Source organism: Prionailurus viverrinus, chromosome D1 (assembly GCF_022837055.1).
Source record: "Prionailurus viverrinus isolate Anna chromosome D1, UM_Priviv_1.0, whole genome shotgun sequence".
Classification (NCBI taxonomy): domain Eukaryota; kingdom Metazoa; phylum Chordata; class Mammalia; order Carnivora; family Felidae; genus Prionailurus; species Prionailurus viverrinus.
The window spans coordinates 57494525-57517702 of NC_062570.1; the positions used below are offsets into that span (position 1 = coordinate 57494525).

Below are 23178 nucleotides of genomic sequence, written 5' to 3' on the forward strand. Positions count from 1 at the left end.
AGTTTGAAAAGAGAAAATATAATGTGGCATGACGGGTCCAAGAGCCAGAACTAGTAAGGATGCAAGTATGGAAGAGGAGTCCTCTGTCTCAAATCTCTAGAGAGTTCTCAAAAGACAAAAGGAGTTGGCTTACTCTCTGCATCCTTGGGGGCAGAGCTAGGGGCAGTGAGGGGAGTCACGGAGAATCAGATATCAGTTAAAGAACTTTTTTTTTTAATGTTTATTTATTTTGAGAAAGAGAGAAAAAGAGAGCTTTGCTAGCAGGGGGTGGGAGTGGGGGGGTGGCAGACAGCAAGAGGGGGAGAGAGAATCCCAAGCAGGCTCTGTGCTGTTAGTGCAGAGCTGGATGCAGGGCTTGAACTTAAGGACTGTGAGATCATGACCTGAGCCAAAATCTTGAGAGCTGGACACTTAACCGACTGAGCCACCAAGGCACCCCAGTTGAAGAATTGTCCAACAGTGCATTGAATGGTCTACCTTGGAAGGCAATGAGCAAGTTCCCTAAGAAGGAAGCAAACAGGTACCAAACTTGTAACAAATTGCTATGGGTACTTTTTTTTTTTCTGAATAGATTTTGGAAGAATTTATCAAGTCTCCTTTGTTCAAGGACAACCATCTTCCTGGAGAACTATCTTCAACAATTCTACAGAAGACTCAGAGATTTTCCTCAAATGCTTGCTTCTTATGTCAATCATTGATTAAAACCGAGGACAATAGGGGTGCTGAAGCCTCCCCGGTGAAAGAATAATATCTTTTCAAATCACTGAGGTCTTCACTCATCCACGAAGCAATCATTTATTCCATTTCTTTGTGTGTCAGGGGCCTTGCTAAGTGCTGGAAATACAGATATAAATGAAAAAAGGCCCCTGCTCCCCACAGTACTGAGTGGAAATGCAAATATTTACTCCAAAATGCAAATAAATATTTACACGCCAGTAGCTACAATACAAAGTGCTCTGGGAAACACAAAGACCAAAAATTTGCTTTGCTTGGGGGACTCAGGGAAGGCCTTGGAGAAGAAAGTGACTCAGAGCTGACTTTTGAAAGTGAAAAGGAATTCACTAGATAGAGAAGGAGAAAGATGATGCAGGCAGGAGGAAAGCATATACAAACATGTGAAGGTGTGGGAAATCACAGCCAATTTGGGGAAGTGAGTAGTGAAGTGTAGGGTCGATGGGAGTGGTAAGTAGGAGCCAAAATGCCCACAGTCCTGAATCCAACGTTACCAGTTTTGGATTTTATTCTGTATATGATAGGAAACCAATAATTTTTTTCTGTTATTTATTTAATAAACTTTTCATTTTGGAAAGGCTTTTTTTTTTTTATTTTGGAAAGATTTTAGATTCATAGAAGAGTTACAAAGATAGTAGAGTTCTCATCTAAGAACCCTATATCCTCTACCCTACTTCCCCCAATGCTAACATCTTACATAGCCAGGGAACCTTTGTCCAAACGAAGAAACCAAGATTGCTACATTACTATCAACTAAAGTATAGACTTTATTCACCAGTTTTTCCACTAATGTCCTTTTACTGTCCCAGAATCCAATCCAGGGTACCACATTGCATTTAATGTTATATATTTATCTATTTCCAATCATGGATTTTAAGGGGAAAGTGATGTGATCAGATTTGTCAGTCGAAATAATCAGAATAATTCTTAGGGCACATGGGAGGAACATAAATTGAAGGGGCCCAGGTTAGGGGTGGCAGCCTTGCTTAGAAGCTGTTGGCAAAATCCCGGTAAGGGATGACAATGGCCCCAACTCTGGGAGCAGTGAGGATGGAGAGAAGGATTGAGACATTTTGGGGTTTCATGGTAGAGACCTTTCCTGAAGTAAAATGGGCAGGATATAGGACAGGCCAATCTTAATTCGTCTCTTACAACTAAGACACGGATATATATGTATAGCAGACTTTAAATAAAGATGGAGAGGGGCACCTGGGTGGCTCAGTCGCTTAAGTGTCTGACTCTTGATTTCAGCTCAGGTTATGATCTCACAGCTTGTGAGAGCAAGCCCTGCGTCAGGCTCTGGGCTGACAGCACAGAGCCTGCTTGGGATTCTCTCTCCCTCCCTCTCCCTCTCTGCCCCTTCCCCATGCACACTCTCAAAATAAATAAACATCTAAAAATAAATAAATAAAGATGGAGAAAGGAAAAGATCTCTGACTCAGAAACTTGGGATGAGACTATTTCTGCAATTAAGCACTAAATTTAACTGCGCTTCCTGAAAGGCAAGGCAAAAAGGGAAGCACGATGACACGCATAGCTCTCATTAAGACTGGCCGGATTGGAGTGGGAGAAATTAAGCCTGAAGGGCACCTTTGGGGCAGACCATGCTTGTCCCTGATTCGGAGAGCCCCGGGGAAGTTCTGTCTCTGAGATCACTGGTTCCTCCCCCCTGCTCTCTGTTCTGGAGGGGATGGCCTGGCAGCACTTGGGAATGGGGAGCCCAGCCTTATCGCGGGAAGCTATCTTTCCAGAAGTGTGCAGAGCTAGAAATGATTCTCTACCAGAGTGGGATGTGGCTTGGCCTCCCATCTCACCTCTCACTCTTCTGGGTGCTCACTGGGCTTTCCAGTAGCTCTGCAAGAGAAGCTGGGCAGGAAGCCGAGATCCAAAGCAGGATGGATGAACTTCACCAAAATGGCCCAGCAAGCTAGGGAGAGACCCAGGCTTTGGATTTCAGAGCCTGGGTGTTTCTTATCTGGAAAGCTCAAGCGTCCTACTAATTCATGCACTCATTCCACACAAGGTATGGAGCATTAATCATGGGTTTCAGGGCGGCACCCACAGGGAGCTCACGTTGGTGGGAAAGGTGACTGACAATCAGCTCTCACTGAAGAGGAATGAACGCGGTCATCACTCTCAGAGAGGTGGGAGCCTTACCTGCAGAGACAAAGGAGAGACCATGTCCTCCTTTGGGAGTGGGAGGGGGAAAGGTAGAGAAAGACTTCCAGAGGAAGGGCCAAGAATCCAGCTGGACTGGATTTCAACCTAGGCACCTAGCGTGTGGGTAGGAAGGGGAACTGGTAAGGGTATTCTAGGTGAATGGGATTACGACCCCTTCTTTTTGAGATGTGAGTACTTTGACGTTCATTACCTCATTTCATCTTCGCAAAAAGAAGTGGGGAGATACTAAGATCCGCATTTTAGATCCTGAGATGGCGTGTCCAAGACCACAAACAGAATTAAGAATGGCAAGTGTCCTGCCTGACTCCATCGAGAGTGATGTGCACGCACCGCCCAGAGCCCTACCCTGAGCGCCTCGCGGGTCCCGCAGCTCGCTTCGCCTCTCCCACCCGAGCATCTCATCCTTCCCCGCCCCCAAGTTTCACCTGAAGCCTAACTGGGTTGCGTCCTCCTGCTCTCTGGGCGCCGCGGGGAGTCAGGGGTTAAAGCCCGTGGCCCGGGTGGCCCCTTCCCCCTCCCCAGCCCTCTCGCCTCCTCTCGGCGCCGCGCCTGGAGCGTGCGTCCCAGAGACCCGCACCAGAGAGGAGGGGTAAAGTGGGCCTGTTTCTCGGGTGGCCAATCCACCGAGCCCGCGGTGCCCCAGAGGAGGCGCCAGCGCTAGGCCAGCGCCAGGCCGGGGCTGCCTGCTTCCCGCGGCAAAGTACAAATGCGCCCGAGCGCGGCGCCTGGCGCCCTTGGCGTGCACAGCCGGCCCGCGCTCAGCCAGCCCCCGTGGCCGCCGCGCCGTCGCCGCCGCCGGTACCGCCGCCCCGCCGGGCCCCAGGACCCCGCAGCCCGACCCCGAGCCCACCGAGCAGGGGGCGCCGGCCGATTCTAGCCCGCGCGCCGGGAACCGCCCGCTGCTCCCGCGCGCCTCGCCCAACGCTGCGCGCTCTGCAGACCCCTGTCCTCCCCGTCTTTCTCCTCCTCCCCTCCCTCTCACCTTCTCCTTTGCTTTTATTGCTTTCCCTTCTTGCCGTACCTTCCTCCATCTCTCCATCTCTCTGTCTTTCCTTTTCCCTTGTCCTCTTTCCACCTTCCTCTTATTCCCACCTTGGACCTCTCTTTCTGTTCTCACCGCCTACTCGACCCTTCTCTGACTCTCCACTGTAGCAGCAGCCCCCCTCTGGTTGCTTTTGTGCCCCTGTGCCTCAGTGTCCTCATCTCAGTTTCTCCCGACGCCCCTCCTGGCTCAGCGCCTGGCGGCCTGGCCCCGGGGGAAGGAAGGATGGTTCCCGAGGTAAGGGTCCTCTCCTCCTTGCTGGGACTCGCGCTGCTCTGGTTCCCCTTGGATTCTCACGCTCGAGCCCGTAAGTAGGGGAGGGGAGGGCTGGATAAGCAGAGGAGGGATGCGAGCCCCTGGGATGTGCAGGGAAAGTGCCAGGACTTGGGACCCCACACTGTTCTGGCAGCCTTCCAGGCAGCACCTGTGCGGGGAGAGTGGAGACTCCTCTGCCGACCAGTATGGGCTGATGAGTCTGGGATACTGGGGGGAACTTGGCAAAACTCAGGGCCAGGGGGCCTGCTGCCAGGGACCTGAGGAGAGGGGGACTGAGGGCAGTGGGAGAGAAGGCAGGACACTGTGCGCATGTGTGTAGGCTGGTGGTGGTGCTTCATATTCTCAGCAGAGAGCAGGGTATGTTTGGCTGCAAGGGTGTGAAGAAGGTGATGGAGATGTAAAGACTATTGTAGTCAAAGGGAGCCAGCAAAGAAAGAAGAGCTTGCTAGGTAACCTCATTCTGTTATCCACTGTGATCCTCACGTGACTCCCAAGAGGTGGGTACTATCATTTGCATTTTACAGATGAGAAAACTTAGGGTAACAGAAGAAACTTGCTGAAGTTTACAGAGCTAGTAAGCCATCCAACGCCAGAGCTCTCCAATTCCAAATCCTATGCTTTCCCCCTTGCCGCACAGCAAAGCATCTGGAAGGAACCCTGATTTGGAGCTGTAAGACCCTGGGAGGCAGCAGGGCACAGGGAGATAGACCAGTCTTCACTATCCCAGATCTTCTGAATACCGGCTGATGGAGGGCACCTCTCTAAGCCTCAGTTTCCCAATCTATAAAATGGGAGTCAAAAATCCCAGGACTGTTGTGAGAATTAAATCAGAGAAAATATAATAAAGCAACTAGCTGGTACATGGTAGCGTCTTAAAAAAAAAATCAGTTCCCGAATTCATGCTTCTCCACTTAGTGTAACCTCAAACAGTTTATATAATCTCTCTGCAGCTCAGTTCTCTCACTGCCTCTGCCAGAGGCTCCTGGACCTCCTCTGCATCCCCAGTCTCTTAGAATACTGTGAGGATGGAAAACAAAACCAAGATTCTCTTGATGAGAAGGAAGGAGTTTAGCTCAAACCCTGAAATACCTGATAAAGAAACTGAGGACAAGGAGGGGCAGTGGTTTGCTCCAGGTTACACAGCACAGAGCCTGGGATGAAGACCCCAGGTTCCCAACTCCCTGCCTAGCGCTCTGCCCTCCCCACAGCTCCACTCCCCCATTGCTGCCTTTCTTTGGCACATGACTTTCCTGAGCTGGCAGTGCTGGATTTTGTTTCATTCTTGTCTCTGCTTGTGAGGGGAGGCTGCAAGTCTGGTCGTCTCTGGGCTGCCCTTAGCATGAGACTCATAGAAGTCCTTAGTAACAAGTAATGGAAGGAACTCTGTTGGGTTCAAGTCCTGCCTCTGCCCCTTAGCGGCTGTGTGACTTCTCATAAGTCACAACTTCTCTGAGCCTCGATTTCATCACCTAAGACACATACTTACCTGGAACCCAAACAGTTCTTGGAAGGATTAAGGGAAGTGACTGTGTTCAGTCAGCCAGCACAATGCCTAGTACTCAGTAAATTCCTCCTCCCCTTCCTTGGGCCCTGGAGGTTTCCTTTTAACACTTACCTGTTGTTTCTTAAAAGGGACTTAGTAAAGAATGCCCTTAATGCCTGCCTCCCTTCCTCTTGGCACATCGTTCTTAGCTCCCAAGGTGTTTCTCCGGGTACCATTGCCCCTGATGTATCTTGGAAAGATGTCCTAGAATCACATCGTTGTGCAGGATTGCTCTTGTCCTACCCACACCCCTGCTCTTGGCCTCCCATATCTTGTCAGGCCTTCACCACCTTGCCAGGTCAAACTTCTTCCAGCAAACTTTCCCTGGCCACCTGATCCACTCTGCTCTCCTTCCTCTGTGCCTCCACTGGCCTTCAGGCAGTGTCTTAGGGAGAGACACACAAGAAAACAACTCAGAGCAGACTTGAGTTAAAGTGAGGTGGACTGGCATTCAGAGGGGTATGTTCAGATTCTGGGATGTCAGAGCTGAAAGAGCCTTTGAATATCACCTGCTTCTGGGGCACCTGGGCGGCTCAGTCGGTTGAGCACCTGACTTCAGCTCAGGTCATGGTCTCACGTTTTGTGAGTTTCAGCCTCACGTTGGACTCTGTGCTGACAGCTCGGAGCCTGCTTCGGATTCTGTGTCTCCCTGTCTCTCTGCCCCTCTCCTGCTATGCTCTGTCTCTCTCTCAAAATAAATAAACATTAAAAAAATTTTAGAAAATTGTCTGCTTCTACCCCCCCCCAATTTTCCTATAGTTAAACTGGAGCCCAGAAAGTGGGAGTGACTTGCCCAAGTTCACACAGCAAATTTATTAAAGAATAGATTTGTTGCTTACGGGTTGTGTGAATTTGAACAGATCACTTCCCTGCTCGGAGCCTCACTTTGTCTAGTGCTGAAAATCTATGAATCTAGGAACAATCCTATTCTTTTTTTTTTTTAACGTTTATTTATTTTTGAGACAGAGAGAGACAGAGCATGAACGGGGGAGGGGCAGAGAGAGAGGGAGACACAGAATCGGAAGCAGGCTCCAGGCTCTGAGCCATCAGCCCAGAGCCCGACGCGGGGCTCGAACTCACAGACCGTGAGATCGTGACCTGAGCTGAAGTCGGAGGCTCAACCAACTGAGCCACCCAGGCGCCCTGGAACAATCCTATTCTATAGTCATTTGCCAGAGTCCTATTTGGAGGTCTCTTATGATGGTCCTTGTCTTAGTTCAAGTAAGATCTAAGGCCCGTTGTACATAAGAAATCTCCTGGTGACACCTTAGGTGCTTTCAGAAGTGATACCAACGGGTGGGAATTCTCAAGTCTGTGTCATGTCAGACTCCTGAGGTGGCTCAGCCCTGCGGAATGCCAAAGGCCTGTGAACACACATGGCAGTTTGCTCCTCAGTTACAGTGCAAAAAGGCTATTCAAACAAAGGTTATTCTGTCCTTGGCTCCGTTTCCAGCCACAGATTGAATTCAACCCGGACTGAGTCTCAACTCTGGCCACAGGCTGAGCCCTGATCCTCAAAGCCCTGACCACGGACTTAACCCCGATTCCAGGTCTGTGACCTGGTCACTGACTGGTACTGACCCCAGCCCTAGGTGAAGACACATACATGTATGATGTTCGTCAGTTTGGGTATCCATTTCTCTGTGGAATGAGAACCGGCCTAGTATCTTGACTCCCTCTCCGGTGCTCTTCCCCCTATGTCAGTGCCTCTTCCTTGTGCTCCTCCCTTACTATTGCCACCCCCCTCCTGCCCGTAAGTTATCCGGCTCGCTTCTGCTTTCTCTTCCCTCCTTCTGTCCAGTCCTGCTTTCAAGAGACAGTCAGTTATCAGGTAAAACCATCAATTGCTCTAGCCTCTCTCCAAAGGTGATGTGAACTGTGGGAATTGAGGCTTCTGTTCCCAAGTGACAGAATCCCAGACTGCAGAAGCAGAGATAGGGCAGGAAGGGAGCTCCCATCGTATGAAGTAGTACAGAGGACAAACTTGGAATCAGAAGGTCAGGGCCTCAGCCTGGCTCTGCTACTAATTCCAGCCATGCAGACACCAGACAAGTTGCCTTTCTCTCCCCCTCAGTTTTCCCAGCGGTAAAGAGAGATGGTTGACCCCAAGAGACAATCATTGAGGACACTTCTGGCTTTAATATCCCGTGATTCTAAGACTCTAAGATCCAAAGATGCTGTTGCCTTGATTCTGAGCCTGTTCTGGGCTTCGGGAAAGGAAGTCAGGGTGTTTAGGTCTGCAGCCTGTACTCCTGTCCTGCTAGGGAGGAGTCAATAGATCCTCAGACACCAGGAGTGGCCCCTCCAGTACTTAGGAGGCCTAGAACAGTGGGTGTGTAGGGGGACCCACCGGCAGGGACCCTGCCCTGCTTTTCAGCTTAGTTGCATCCCCATCTACCTGTCCAGATTTACACAGGGGAGGGGGACACCTGAGTGAAGGCTTGACATCTGGCTCCAGGCAGGCCCCTCTCTGGGTCTGTCTAGGTGGTTCTGCACTTCCTCACTCCCACCAGTAGAGGTCTCTGTCTCACTCACTGGCTAGCTGGCTGCTGAGCAGGAGCTGGGTAACAGCTGCGCAGTTGTTCCAGCTGTTGCACCTGTTCCAGGACTGGCCTCTCAAGTTCCCCCAGCCACCAGCCATGGCGCCGGTCTCTGGGAGAGGGATCCTGAATCCCTTGGACTCCCAAAGAAAAGGACTGGTGTGAGAGCAGTGCCCCTGGGAGATGCAGTGCTGAGATCATTTCAGGCAACCCCCTGGAGGGGATCTCATCCCATCCCAGAGAAGGCGGTTCCAGTCTTCTTATGTTACCCATTCTTACAGCTGGGATTCTTCCTTATATCTCACCTGGATCCTTTTGTTCGCAATTCAAAGCCATTTCTTCTGGTCCTGCCCCCTTAGGGAAGGGGTGTTCCTATAAGCACCCCTGTCAGATCTGAAGACTGCCACTGGAGTTTGTGCTGGCATAAATCAATGATCTTAGGCAAGTCCCGGCCTCTCTTCTCGAACTCAATTTCCACATCTGTAATAAAGGATTGGATGTCATCTCTCAGTCCCTAACTTTCTAAGATTCTGTGAATCTAAGTATCTATGTCCAAGGCAGAACAGAATGTAAACGGTCTCATCTCTGCACCCCCACCCCCTCCCCGACACTTGCTGGTAACAGAGCTGCCTTTCCTGGTTTGACAGGTCTCTCATTTCAGGTCCTTCTGTACTCCTGAACATCCATCATGTGCCAGAGAAGAGGAGTCAGGTTCAGAGAAGTGAGGGCCCTTTCCCTGGGTCATACAGCTTAGCTACTGAGGACCTGAGGTTTTCACTTCTGATTCCCTTAGGAGGCCTCCCCCGTTGGGTGCCAGTGCCCAGAGCAGAGCTTTTGTCTTAGAGGGAAGCAAGTTTGTTTGCATGAAAGGGAACTATAAATAAATAATGGCTGTGTGGGCGCAAGGGAAAAGATGTAAACTTTCTCACATTCCTGCGCAGCTGGCTCGCTCAGGTTTCTTGAGTTCTTGCAGGCTGGGGACAGGCCAGCCACAGTCCCAGGCCTCTCTCCTCACACCCCAGATCCCCTGGTCCCTTCCAGCCTCCCCTGCATCCCAGAAGCTTCTTTTTGGTTGTCTTTTCTGTTTCTTCTTGGAAGAATTCCCAATCACACTACCCACTCCTAACTATCCCCTCTGAGGCCTTTATAGCATGAGAGTTTCAAAGCAGACTGTGGGATGACCTTGGATGGAACAGATTGGAAACTTTGGCTTACATGTGAAGATCATGGAATTGCTCATCCCCTTACCTACCCGGGCTTCTGCCCTTTTTTACATGGTATTTGGCTTGGGAGTTTAGATGGTGAGGGCTGGAAAGGGGAGGTCAAAGGCTAGTTCCGGTTAGGTGGCAAGGTCAAAGTGCTAAGGGTCAAAGTGCTAAAAGTGCTATCTTACCACATGATGAAGTATTTTCTTTGTTAAAGAGGTTTCCAGGATTAAGGACCACCAATCACCTCCTCTTCCAGAACTTCCCCTCTCCGCTGACTCAATTCTTTCATGGCACGTTCATTTATCGAGCACCAACTCTGTGTAGGACCTGTGCAGAGCACTGGAGACCCAAAAAGTAATGAGATGTGGTCCCTGCTCTCAAGAAGCTCACAGTTTAGTAAGGAAGAAGAATGCACTTAATAAGTACTTCAAACCCAGTGACAGGAGTTGTCACAGAGGGCTGAACTCAGTTCTGTGGGAGCCCTGAGGAAGGACTGGCAGCTGGCCTGGAAGGGTGGGGCGGCTTCACCGAAAGGGCAGCATCTAGACAGGCTTTTGAAGAATGAGAATGAGTTGGCCAAACATGGAGTTGGAGAATCACATTCCAAGTGAAGGAAACAGCATGGGAAGGCGCAGAAGTGCGAAAGAACCTGGTGGGGTGGTGAAAGAGTGAGAGATTCAACAAGAGGAGGGGAGGCTGAAAACGAGGCCACCACTGACAGTGTTGCTGGAAAAGCAGTCAAGAGCCGGCTCATGGCAGTCTGAGGTGACACGATAAGATTTAGAGTCTATATGGTAAACACTGTTGCCCTGAAATCAGATGGGACCAACTAAGTCCAGCGACTTTAAGTCAGTGTCAAGCTAGGGAAGAGCTTTGGCTATGGCCTATTCAAGTGGATGCTTCGGGCAGGAAGGGGAGCTAGCACCCGGCACGTCCCAGCCACCTGCAGCGGCCTTGCGTGAACCACAGTCACCCCCACCTCTGTGCCTTTGCACGTAGCTCCTGACCTGCCTGACAGGTCCTTCCCCTCCGTCTGCACCTTGTTAACCCCTCCAACATCCAGGTCAGGCATCTTTTCTGGGGGGAAGCCTTCCCCAAAGACTCTGTGCTTTCACTGTCATAGAACTTGTCACACTGTATGTACAGTTGATGCTTGAACAATGTGGGGGTTAAGGGAACCAAGCCCCTCAGAGTCAAAAACCTGCCTTTAGCTTTTGACTCACCCCAAAACTTAATAACTGGTAGCCTACTATTGACTTGAAGCCTTACTGATAACATAAGCAGTCAATCAATACATATTTTGTGTGTTATATGTATTACATATGGTAATCTTACAATAATGTCAGCTAGAGAAAAGAAAATGTTATTAAGAAAATCATAAGGAAGAGAAAATACATTTACAGTACCGCGGTGTAAAAAATCCACATATAAGTGGACCTGTGCAGGTCAAACCTGTGTTGTTCAGGGTCAGCTGTATTATATCTATCCGTCTTCTTCATTAGGCTGTGAGCTTCTTGAGAATGGGGACTGTGTCTTACTTAGTCATGGCCCAGGCCCACAGACTTGTAGAAGACTTGATACACAAAAGCTCAATAAATGAATGACTAGCAGGAAGTAACATTACTACACCTAATGATAATAACACTTTCTGTTTTTGTGTCAAGTGCTCCCCATTCACCTGGTTGTTCAGGCCTGAAACCTCAGTCCTACTACTGTAGACTGTTCCTTTATCCTCCCCGCCCACATCCAGCCTGCCCCAAAGCCCGCCCACCTCCTAAGTGTTCCTCAAATCTGCACATTTGCCCATGGGCACGGCTTCCGTCTTGGCCCAGGCCAGTATTCTCTCACAACCAGTGACTGCAACAGCCTCCCTGGTCTCTCTGCCTCCAGTTTTGCCCTCCAACTCCTCCAACCCATTCTCCACTCCTGTGGCCACACTGATAATGCTAAAATGCAAACCTGACCATGGGCATGCCCCGGTTTAAAACTTTTCTGTGCCTTTCTTTTGCCCTCTGGATTCTCAAGGCCCCTTGTGAGCCTCTCCCTCCCTCTCCAGCCTCCTGACCCCTTTCATCTCTGTATCACATCCCTGAGGTCTGTGTAGGCAGAGGGGGCGTTGAGGGAATCTGGCTTGTGAGTGCAGCTAGGAGAGTGTGGGGAGCCACAGGAAACAGGGTTGGTGAGGTTGTAAATGACACCTGGGAGATGTGACCTCAGTGGCAGGTACCCTGATATTCATGCCCTAATGGGTGTCTGGGGGCTGCCCATAAAATTGTGGGAACAAATGGAATACCATGACAAACAGACTGTTAGGGAAGTTTGGAGTCAGCACCCAGATCTGCTTTTTGTTTTTAACCTACCATTTACATTTATTTTTGATAGAGAGAGACAGAGCACAAGTGGGGGAGGGGCAGAGAGAGAGGGAGACACAGAATGCGAGGCAGGCTCCAGGCTCTGAACTGTCGGCACAGAGCCCGACGCGGGGCTCAAACTCACAAACTGTGAGATCATGACCTGAGCCAAAGTCAGACGCTTAACTGACTGAGCCACCCAGGTGCCACTAACCTACCATTTAACAGAGCATCTAATACATGTCAGGCACTAGGCACGTTGCATATATTATCTGATTTAATTCTACAATAACCCTGAGAGGTAGCCAAAACTAATCCCATTTAACAGATATGGAAACTGAGACCTGGAGCGATTAAGTAATTTGTCTAAACTCAGGCTACAGATAAAAGCCAAATCCAGTTTGAATCCTGACCTATCTGACTCAAAAGCCAGGGTCTTTGGACTATATACACACACCTACATGCATTTTGAGGGGTAGGAAGCCTGTCCAACTTTAATTCTTCTCTATCTAAAGCCTGGAACAGGGCCAACTGTCCTTTTCCTCCACTGCTGTCTTTTCCCTGAGTTAGACATCACTGCTAGGGGCCATTAACTCCAAAAGATCCTCAAGAGCAGGCCCAGTTGCCCCCTGAGTTGGGGAGAGGAATGTGGGTACAGGTGGATGGGATGAGGTACGGTGGTGGGTGGAGAGGGGCAGCGGGGCAGGCCCAAGGGCAGGGCAGGTGGGAGAAGGCCACAGAAGATCAAGGGAGCAGATGGGAAAGGAGGGGATGTGAGAGACAAACTTGGCCTCCTTCTTCATGTTACTCACTGGCTCCCTGAACCTTATCCTAGCCCACCTTGGAAGCCCCGAGAGCTTGGGTGTGTGGCACCACCAATATATCCTAAATCGTGGAAGCTTGAAATGATCAAATCTTAGAACCACAAAATCACAGAAGCTTCATGTTCTCATGAAATGTAGGCTCTTAGAAGCACAGAATTCTCAAATCTTCAATCTTAGAAACTTGCAGTCTTAGAATTGGGAAATCACAGACTCATAAGCAGTATCTGTGCAGAAACCTTTGGAGATCAAAGTTCACCACCCCCCTTATTTTGCAGAAGAGAAACTGAGGCTGAGAGAAGGAAGAGCAAGGCTTCCTCATTGTCACAAGGTGATTTGGTGGCAAAAGGAGTTAGAGCTCCTCCCAGCCATAAGCAAGGATGGGGGCTAAAGCCAGGACTGCAGGGATGGAAGAGGCTGCAGCCTGGCCGGTCCTCTTTCTGCTTGGCTTTGGCATGGCCTTGGGGCACTCACCTCCCTGGTATAAGAGGGAGCCCCAGGCAATGCCACCCTTCCTTGTGCCTCTCACCTTGGAAGGTGTGGTTGGGTGGGGTTGTGGCCGCAGGGCCTCCTGGGGTTGAGGGACCGGCCTGCCAGGCCCCACACGTTCTCAGCCACTGCCAGGTCTGTTGGTGGGGCAACCGGCTTCCTGGCCTGGGCATGGGCTGAGCCGTTCCCTCTGTCTCCGTGCTCTGAGCAGGCGGCAAGGGGGAGGGGTGCCAACTGGCACAGGGGCCAGGCTACAGGGCCGCCCCAAGGAAGGTGGGAGTAGAGGGTTTCTTCAGCAACAAGGCTCAGACGGAAGGCTTCTTCGAGGTTGTGTTGCAATCGGCCCCCTCCCGGGTGGGGGGAGGGGACTGAGGAAGAAAGACATTATTCAATCCTTGGAGAGTTGGGCTGGCTCTGACAAGCACCCCAGCTGGGGCTGGGTCCCGCCTTCTCTGCCAGCGGGGGCTGAGAGATAAACACAGCTCATTTGATATGGGCCAGCCTGGGCCTTGCTGGGAACGGGATCTGCTGTCTGATCCCCCCTCTACTTTAGGGAGCTGGGGAGGGGGTGGGGAGAGAACCAAGCCCTGTGCTGCTACAATCCCCAGCGGCCACTGAAGCACTCTGAGGGCATCACGACCGGGACTTCAAATCTTTGTTCCTGGAGGCCTGAGAGGCAGAGCAGGAGTCATGCAAGGAACCAGAGGGAGGCCGGTTCCAGCTTCTTACAGGGGAAACTTTCTGCAGGTTAGGAATGGCCCCTGAGCCTCTCTCCTCTGGAGGTGTGTGCCAGGGACCCGCCCCAGCACCCCCGACTTGGAGAGGGGATTTCTGCATTGCATGAGCTGCCCCTGCTGGTGTGCTGCTTTCAGCTCTCTGTGATTCTATGTGGTCCAATATCTAACAGGAAGACTCTAGGAAGTGGGCAGGAGGAGGTATGAAAGGCACCTTCTAGATTCTAGACCAGTAGGGAACAGGGAAAGAAAATAGAGAACAGGGTAAGGTGTCAGCTGAGGCAGAGAGAGGAGCCCCTAGGCCCTGGGATTGGGCAAAAAGCCAAGGAGTGGGGAGGTGAACTGCGGAGGGCTCTGCCTGGGAGTAGAGTCCTGGATTTAAAACACTAGCTGGATGGCCTAGACAAGTGCATCCTCAGTTTTTCCATCTAGTTTTCTCATCATTACGGTAACAACCCCACAACCCTGTTAGAGGGACACTATCATCTATTCAAGATGACCCATCTTGCAGGGTCATTGTTACCACAATTATCATAATCCTAGCGCTCGACTAAGTGTTAGGAACTGGGCTAAGTAAGCCCTTGACAAGCATCATCCAATTTAACGTCCAAAACAATAATGCCAATGAGAGAATTAAGTAGTTTATGTAAAGAGAAGATAGTCAATAAATGTTGGCTCCTTTTTCCATAGCTCAATCTCATCTAATTCCACAAACCTTGGGGATGTGCTAGGCATCCCAGTTCCTCCCTAAAAGAGTTTTCCTGTAGGACTGACAGCATCCCTTCTGGGCTGTAAAAATCACCAGGTACCTGTGAGGAGGAGATTTGGCGGGGACAGGGCAAAAGGCAGCAGGGTGAGGCACGGGGCTGTGAGCCAGACCTGGAGCCCCGACCCAAGCCTACGTGGTGATCTGGTAAGAGGTGGGGGCAGGCGGGGAGACTGATTGGCTGTGTGAAGTGAGTGAGGAAAGCAGGGTTGCAGGAGATGTATCTAACCCACCTGGTGAAACAACCATTTCTCAAGTCATTCCTGGAAGCATTCATCTGCATATAGACAACTGACATGCAGATCACAAAAGTAATCAACCATAGTGCAGCCATAGTAGTCGCAATGACCATTGTTAAGGAAATGTAGGTGTCAGCTTTCTAAGAACTTTTCACTCCGTAGCCCTTGTTTTCCCAGTTCAAACACTTTCCATCACAGCTTGCTGAGCTGTAAGGACACAGTACAGTATGAACACAGAAAAATTGCTCTGAGTGGCTTTATTGAAAAGGTGGGTCATAGGACCCAGAGACGGTGTGTGTGTGTGTGTGTGTGTGTGTGTGTGTGTGTAGGGAGAGGCTCAGCAGTGGGAAGGGGTGGGGTGCAGAGATGTAGTAAATAAATAAGCAAAATGGGACCAAGGGAAAGGAAGCCAGTGTTATTATGAGGACAGAAGGAGCTCTGGACTGAGAGTCAGGAAGCTTGGGCTAGCATCCCTCCTTGGTGACTGACCTTAAAGGTGTAATTTATCCTCTCAGGGCCTCAGATTGTTCATCTAATAACATTTATACTACAATTTAAATCTGTAAACACTTTCACTGTCTGATCCCCCTAACTGCCCTATGAGAGAAGTGTTAAGGTTCAGAAGGGGGAAGTGACACATCCAAAGTCACACAGCAAGTGTGTGGACAAGCTAACAAACTCGATATTCTGGGCCCCTGACTGGAGAGCACTTCTGGTGGATTCCCTTTCACCTAAGTGGTCCAGATGACATCCTTCCTAGAGCCAGAAAGAAGAAGGGATGAAGCAGGGTCTTTGGGCTGGAGCCTCCTAGGACTGACAAAGTACTGGTTGGTTTGCCAGGCCCAGACATGTTCTGCCTTTTCCATGGGAAGAGATATTCCCCCGGTGAGAGCTGGCACCCCTACTTGGAGCCACAGGGCCTGATGTACTGCCTGCGCTGTACTTGCTCTGAGGTACGTTCCTTTGGCCACGTGACCACACGTGACAGGTATGTCCGGGAGACCCTAGAGAAGTCACCCCAGAGAGAGGGTGGGGCCATGCTACTTCCCTAGCGAGTGCGCAATATGTGGGAACAGACAGCTGTGTGTGCCTCCCAGAGATCAGTCACACCACGGGTCAGTGGCTGGGCTGGGCTGGGGACACAGCCCCTCCATCTTTCAGCCCAGCCTTCCTTCCATGTTGGCTGCTGTCAGCCTGCTTGTGTCCCATGCAGCAGAGGACAAGAGCCTCCCTGTTCTGACCTCCCATTCCTTCCTTTCCTTGTGCTATTTCCTTCCGGCCACCTCTCTTGCTGCCCTGCCTTAGGATGTGCTCTCCCAACTCCATTGGCTCAAACACTGACTCTTTAAGGCTCCACCCAAATGCCCCCCTCACCATTAGCCTTATTATTGGGTGCCTCGCCTGCAAGTGTGTCTCCTTCTTGGATGCCACATAAGATTCTCTGTCCCTTTCTCCTGATCACTGTTGGCCAAGTATAATTATCTGTGTCTGTCAGTTACTGCCCCTTCCACATGGGGCCCCTGAGAGCAGGTCTTCCTGGCTGCTACTCATGCCCAATTTGGTGTCCTGCCAGAGGCTGAACAAACTGGGGCAGAGACCAGATCTTTTTGTTCACTTCTGTGTCCTTTCCCCCACCCCACCCCAGCACCCTCCACAGAGCCTTGTACTATCAACTGGGTGGAATAAATAAGATCCCCCGGGTGGCCCAGAATTCTCAGGCCAGGTATGAGGGTGGAGGGGTGAGGATGGAGGGGGAGTGATTTGGGAGGCTTGAAACACCCCTTCAGCTGCCTGGGCCCAGCCTGGTTGGTGCGATATCCTCGACAGTCTTTGTCTGGGTGTTGGTGCTTGAGGGGGACAGCGTACCTAGCTCCTACCTGGAGCCAGCCCCTTGGCATCTTTCCCTGAACAAAAGCCAAGAGAGGAATGCAGAAAGCCTATAAGGGCCTCCCTTGTTAAGACAGTCCTCAAAGTGGGAGCACAGAAGAGCTTCTGAGAAGACATTGGGAGGTGGAGGGGGGTGGACCAGCCCCTCTCCTGACTCTGATCACTGGGGTCTCACTCCTCCTGGGATCTTTCCCTCTGATTCCCCACTGCTTCTACCATGTTGGCCTGAGGCAGAACACTGCTGCCAACGGAGACACAACCCCCCACAACTGCCCCCCCCCCCGGTTCTCCTTAGCACATCTGAGGCCAATCAGGCTTTACAAAAAGAACTTTATGAAATATAGCCAGAGAACAGAAAGAAAACCATAACAGAAAATTCCAGACATATCATGCGGTCCAGTTGACAAAGTCCAAGTTTTGTGATCCACTGGAGCTAATTTGTTTCTCCCTCCTCCGAGTTTCCCCAACCCAAGTGATCGTGCTGGTATCTCCAGAAAATATCCTGAATTCCTCTACTTCTCTCCACTGCTCCCCTTAATGAAAGCCACCTTCGATCTCTCCCTGGGTTGTTACACCAGCCTCCCAACTGGTCTCCCTGTTCCCCCTCTAAATCTGTCCTCCACACAGCAGCTAGAATGATCTTTTCTGAACATAAAACTGATCACGTTATTCCACTCTTTAAACCTTCTCATTGCACCTAAAGTAAAATTCAAATTTCCTGCTTTGGGTTCCACAGGAGCTGCCTTCTGCCTCTTTCTCAGACCTCATCTCCTACCTGTGCCAATGCTTCAACCTCATTCCTGCCTGGTGGTTCCTCCGCCTGAAATATGTCCCCCCAGTTGAATCTTCTCACAAATGGTCCCCTTCATCTCGCAGTTTGTCACATAAAAGTGACCTCCTTATGAGGCTTTCTTTGGTAGCTGTTTCTAAAACACTCTAACTTGGTTAGCCCAAGCACATCTCCCTATTTTATTATCATTATAAGTTTAACATCTGAAATGACCTTGTTCCTACTTGTTTATTTTTTATAGTCTCTCTCCTACTCATAGGATGCAAATTCTGCGAGAGCAAAAACCATGTCGGGTTCACTGCTATGTCCCTAAAGCCTAAAAGAGGGCCTGGCACCCCTGTAGTCGTGTAGTAATCCTGAGAGAATGAATGAGTCCCCATCCCATCCACCAGGGGCAGCTCAGCATCACAGAAGTGCAGGGACCCTGGAGACAGTGCTCACCTATTGTGTGGTCTTAGGCAATTTAACCTCTCAGACAGAGGCTCTTTTCTCATTGTGAAAGTGTGGATAGCAGTACCTACCCCTAGGATTGCTGAGCAAATAAAGTGAGATCATATATTTATATATACAAGATAAAGTCCCTACCTAGTAGCCCCTCAGTAAATGGTAGTGATGACTTTCCTGAGAGGCAGTCTGGCTGCATGGCCTTCTACCTGGTCACCTGCCATTCAACCCCTTGCCTGTCTCTACTTTATTCCTGGCTGCATGTGGCTGATCATCTCCAGCCCTTGGCTCCTCCAAGGCTGGAATCAAGAAAGAGATCCTAACTCTTCAGGTCACACAGTTCCTTGCACTCTGCCCTAGTTTCTCATCTGAGGGACTTAGTTCGCCCCTTAGTTCACCTTATTAAGCACCCATGTGTGCCAGGCCTCTAGAAGGCCCCTTTTGGAGCTCAGACCAATTCTGTGGACTCTGGGATGCCCCTTAGCACACTGATTAGTCCTTGCAATCTGGCCGTCTTGAGAAGCAGTGGCCCCAGAGGGACTGGGGTCTGGTCCAGAGTTTTCCATGGGGCAAGAGGTGCTGTCCGGGAACTCGGTGGGCAAGGGGGCTAGAAGCAAACCCGCTGACTTCACAGTGGAACAAAACTGGCTCCCTCCCTTCATCTAAGAAAGAGGCCCTCTATCCCTTCTTTTCTGGCTCTTATTTATTCACCCACTCCTTTGTTCAGACTGTAACAGGCAGTAGCCTGGAGCAAGGCCCTGAGCTGACAATTCAGAGATGAACAGACGAGGCATGACCCTTGTTTTTGGAAAAGAATTCGTGGATGAATGGACTAGACAGATGTAAATGGTCTGTGACAACATGTGGTCCAGTTGACAAAGTCCAAGATTCGTGATCCACTGGAGCTAATTCGTTTCTCCCGCCCCCGAATGCCATGACCCTTATAACAGAGGGGAGAGTAAGGTATGGACCACCTAGGTCGGGCTGACAGACTCTGCCTGGTCAGCTGGGAAACCTCCAGAAGGGGCGGTGGCCTCTCTCTCTTTAGCTCCTCTGTTTCTGCTCATCACTCCCCCTCCCCCATTTCTCTGCCCCATCCCTTCTCTTCCATTTGCTGCCCTTGAAAAAGCGTAAAGAACTTTGGGCCCCTCCTTCTCTGGTGCCAGCTCCAAGGCTTTGTGCAAGGTTACCCAAACCTCCTAGAGATTCAGGGAGTGGATCGCAAAGCCCTGAGTCTTCTCCACATCAGGTTTCTAATCTTGTCCTCATCCCTGTCACCTGCCCTCCTGTGTCACATTTCTCTTGTAACCCCAAAGCTCAGGCTCAGAGGTAAAATGAAGCCCCAGATGTAAAACAACAACAGTCAAGATCAATGTCAGAATAAGTCCAGCCTCTTACCTGTATTTCTCAAACACCGGGAAGGGGACACAAGGTCTGTGCAGGTCCATGCACACTGTGGGGCACATGAGCAGGGGAAGGGGAGAGACTGGACAAATTGAGTTGATTGTTTTTGTTCCATCACAGGCTGAAAACAAGTGTAGTGTCCCACAGCTGGGATGGGGTTTTGGGAAAGGTCAGGTTCAGGTGGGAGGCAGTGGTTCTTTGGAATCAGGACCTCCCTTCCATGTCCCCTTCAGAGTGCCCATGTGAGCTGTTACCGCCTCCACTGCCCGCCTGTCCACTGCCCCCAGCCTGTGACCGAGCCGCAGCAGTGCTGTCCCCGCTGTGTGGGTAAGTGGCCTCTCTCTCTTTGGCTCCTCTGTGTTTGCTCATCACCCTCTCTCTCTGCTTCTCTGCCCCATCCATTCTCCCCCTTGCCTGCTGACCCCATCCCAATGCAGGCTTCTGGCTAAGAGGCGCCTCTGGCATGAGAGGGGGCAGTCTCTACTATCAGAGGTGTTGAGATGACAAAGGTATTCAGGGGAAGAAACATCCCAATCCCCACGGAGGGCTGGGGTAGCAGCAAATTTCTCATTCTTAAGTAGCTGGGCTTGGCAGAAGGAGGGAGAAAATGTGGAAAGTGGCTGAAGGTAACAGGGGCGTGCTTGGCCTGTGGACGGCACACTTGGGCTCCAATCTCTCTCTGGTTGGCCGGAGCTGGAGGGGGTGGACACGCCCTGTGTAAGTGGGGGTGAGTAAGCCCAGAAGCCCTGGAGGGAGATGCTAGGAGTCCCACCCTGGGGCTGGGAATGACTACAGGAGTTGGAGTACATGTATTTGGAGATTTCTCCCAGTGCCGAGGTTCAGGGACCCTATGTGTCTTGGTGCTAAATGCTTATGATTCTATGATTTTAAGATTCTAAGAGCCTCTGAGACTGGGATTCTAGGAAGTGAAGGTAAAAGAGAGAAGAGGAGAGGTGGTCTGAGAAGGAACTGGCATTACCAAGTGTATATGTAACCACGTGGCCAATGAGGGGCAGCCAGTGGGGAGACCAACATAATGGTAGGGAGATATTGAGAGGAGAATTAATGCTTAGAAGCAACAGGAAGGTGATAAAAGAGGGCTCCAGACTATGGTCTCCAGGCTCTGGAACCAGGGCTCTCCTGGTGAGCTGGGGACCTGTGTGGAGTATGTGTGTAAAGGGGCTCATTTTCCATGCACAACCCCAGTAGAGATCTGACCGTGGCCCTGGCTCGGGTCACAGATGTTCCTGGCTCTCGGTCCCTTGGGGAGTAGGGGCTCTGAGCTTCATCCTGCCCCATGAGGGGGTCATCGTGCCTCCTCCATGGCAGAGGCTCACTCCAGCAGTCCTTACCTCTCCTTGCTGATTTTGTGCACTGGCTCCTTCCTTCTTACATGCTCCTCTCTCCCTCTCCGAGCCCTGCCCCTTTGCCCGCCTGGCTGTACATGTTCCTCATAACTCAGCTCAGCCATCAGCTCCTTTGGAAAGCCCTCCCTGCCCAACCCCCCACCCCACCCCACCCCCGGCTGAGTTAGGGGCTCCTTCTCTGTGCTGCCATGACTTCTGTGCTTCCATCTGCCCTAGCCCTTACTTCTACAGCAGCACTGCTCGTAGGGTATTTCTCTAACCCCTCAGAATGTGAGAGTCCTGCTGGGAGGGGCTGGCTCTTACCCAGCACTCCATTCCTAATGCCTAGCCTGGTGCCTGCTACAGAGAAGGTGCTTGGTAAAGGTGTCTTGAGGGAATGAGTGGGTACTGTCAGGAATGGAGACTTATCCTGCTACCTGGCAGGATGAGGACTGGCTAGTTGGCAGGTGCTGACAAGTGGGGCTATGGTGGCCAGTGAATGACAGGAGCTTACACCAAGCACAGGGATAGTCTAGATCATTCCAGCTGACTCTACTAGGATATAACTCTGTGTGGGGCCTCGTTTTGTTCACTGCTGTATCCCCACCACCTAGGACAGTGCCTGGCACTAGAGGGGACTCATGGATATGCTCATTGAATGTTAAATGAACTAATGCAGGTCCCCACTGAGTGGGGCTTTGTGGAGCTGAGGCTTCTGGCACTTGTCAGGGCCAGCTCAGATACTGAGGGGCTGAAAGGCCTCGGTGGGGACCCATCAGAGGGAGCAATCATGGTCAGATGTAGTTATCAGTGAGACCTCTCAATTAGCTAATATGGGGACTGGCTGGGAGGGCTGAAGCCAGAGCTTGGTTTAAATGCCAAGATAGGATAAGATGCAAAATCTTCGGAAAAGTGGTCCAGTTAATTTTGACAAAGCTTTTGTCAAACTTTTTCTTCTTCCTGCCCCGCCTCCACTTGAAGAACCTCACACCCCCTCTGGGCTCCGGGCCCCCCCAAAGTACTGTCAGCACAATGGGACCATGTACCAACACGGAGAGATCTTCAGTGCCCACGAGCTGCTCCCTTCCCGCCTGCCCAACCAGTGTGTCCTCTGCAGCTGTACCGTAAGACCTTCCGCCTTCTTGTGAGCACAGGCCGGCACAGATCGGCCGGCAAAGCGGCAAAGCGTAATGGTGTGGTATGGTGGGGGAGAGCGGGGGATTGTTCCTCTCTGGTCAAAGCAAAGTGAGAGTGAACGGGCTCAGCAGGGAGGGAATCTCTGAGGTTTGGAATCTCTGGGCTTCCGCATCCTCCGCACGGTTACCACAGTTACCTCGTACTGACATTTGCCCATTTCTGTTTCCCCCAGTAACTCTACACTCCTCAAATAGAGGGAGCATACCCAGTTCATTGTATCCTCTGCTGCTACCAGCCCAGGGCCTGGTACACAGATGTGTATAATGATTGTTGAATGAAAAAGTGAATGAGTGAATGATCAGCCCTGGGGTACGGAGACAGGGTCAGACTGCTTGTTGTAAATGGATTTAATCTGAAGTTGCTTATACTCCACCTGCTGGGGTCAGGGTTGGGCCTGGGGACAGGCAGAACTGACCCTGCAGTGTTATCAGGGGACAGAGACTAAAGCCAAGCGGGGCCGGATCTGGAAAGTCTTCACCCTTCCCCTCAGTGGGCTTAAGTGTGGCCCTGCTATAGGTTTACAGGTGGCTTTCGCCATGGCATTCTTACCCTGGAGTTTAACTCATCTGTGCATTGGTCGGAGAAACTCCTGCTCTCCTGATTTCCATACTGTCTGCTCATCAAACTTCTCTGGGCCTCACTTCCTCCCAGTGTGGGAGGGAGTCTGACCAGGTGATCACCAACGTCCTGTTTAAAATAATAATCTGAGTTAGCAGTGACACAAGGGTAAGAGGCCTAGATTAGACGTCAGACACCCATGTTTGAGCTCCAGCTCTGCCACGGTTCCCTGTGTGACCTTGATCTAGTCACTTCCCTGGGGCCTGTGTCCCCATCCATCTTTTCAGGGACAGGATCCTATCAGTCTGAGATTCAGAATCTTAAAGTATCTGTGCTGCAGAGCAAACAACTTACAAGTGACAAAGAGTGTCACTTATAAATCAACCTAGAGAGCAATTATTTTTGTAGGGCTTGAGCCTCTTCCAGAGGTCTGATACATTATACCTGCTGGTTCATGGGAATGCCTTGTGTTTATAAACAGTACCCCAAAGACCCTAGGAAAAGGATATTACTGTACTTATTTTCAGATGAGGAAACTGAGGCTCAGATCAGTTATGCAACTTGCCTGAAATCACACAGCTAGTTAAGTGGCAGAGCCAGAATTCAGATGTAGGGCCACATGACTCCAAA

General features: G+C 50.8%; 1 protein-coding gene and 1 long non-coding RNA gene across 4 annotated transcripts in view; one reads left to right on the top strand and one right to left on the bottom strand.

The window, feature by feature from the left end:
* Positions 1–3905: 3905 nt before the first annotated feature.
* Positions 3906–23178, top strand: part of CHRDL2 (chordin like 2) — a 32296-nt gene continuing 13023 nt past the window's right edge. For all 3 annotated transcript variants that reach the window (XM_047877968.1, XM_047877970.1, XM_047877969.1), the window contains exons 1-4: positions 3906–4262; positions 15763–15875; positions 19681–19774; positions 21775–21917. In XM_047877968.1, coding sequence (XP_047733924.1) covers positions 4181–4262; positions 15763–15875; positions 19681–19774; positions 21775–21917 — 432 coding nt within the window. In that variant the 5' untranslated portion in view covers positions 3906–4180. The remainder of the gene's footprint in view (positions 4263–15762; positions 15876–19680; positions 19775–21774; positions 21918–23178) is intronic.
* On the bottom strand, positions 7860–22663 carry LOC125176479 (uncharacterized). Its single transcript, XR_007156254.1, has 3 exons — positions 22540–22663; positions 9708–9861; positions 7860–8794 (listed from the first exon to the last, which is right to left on the bottom strand). It is a non-coding gene; the product is annotated as an uncharacterized LOC125176479 (long non-coding RNA).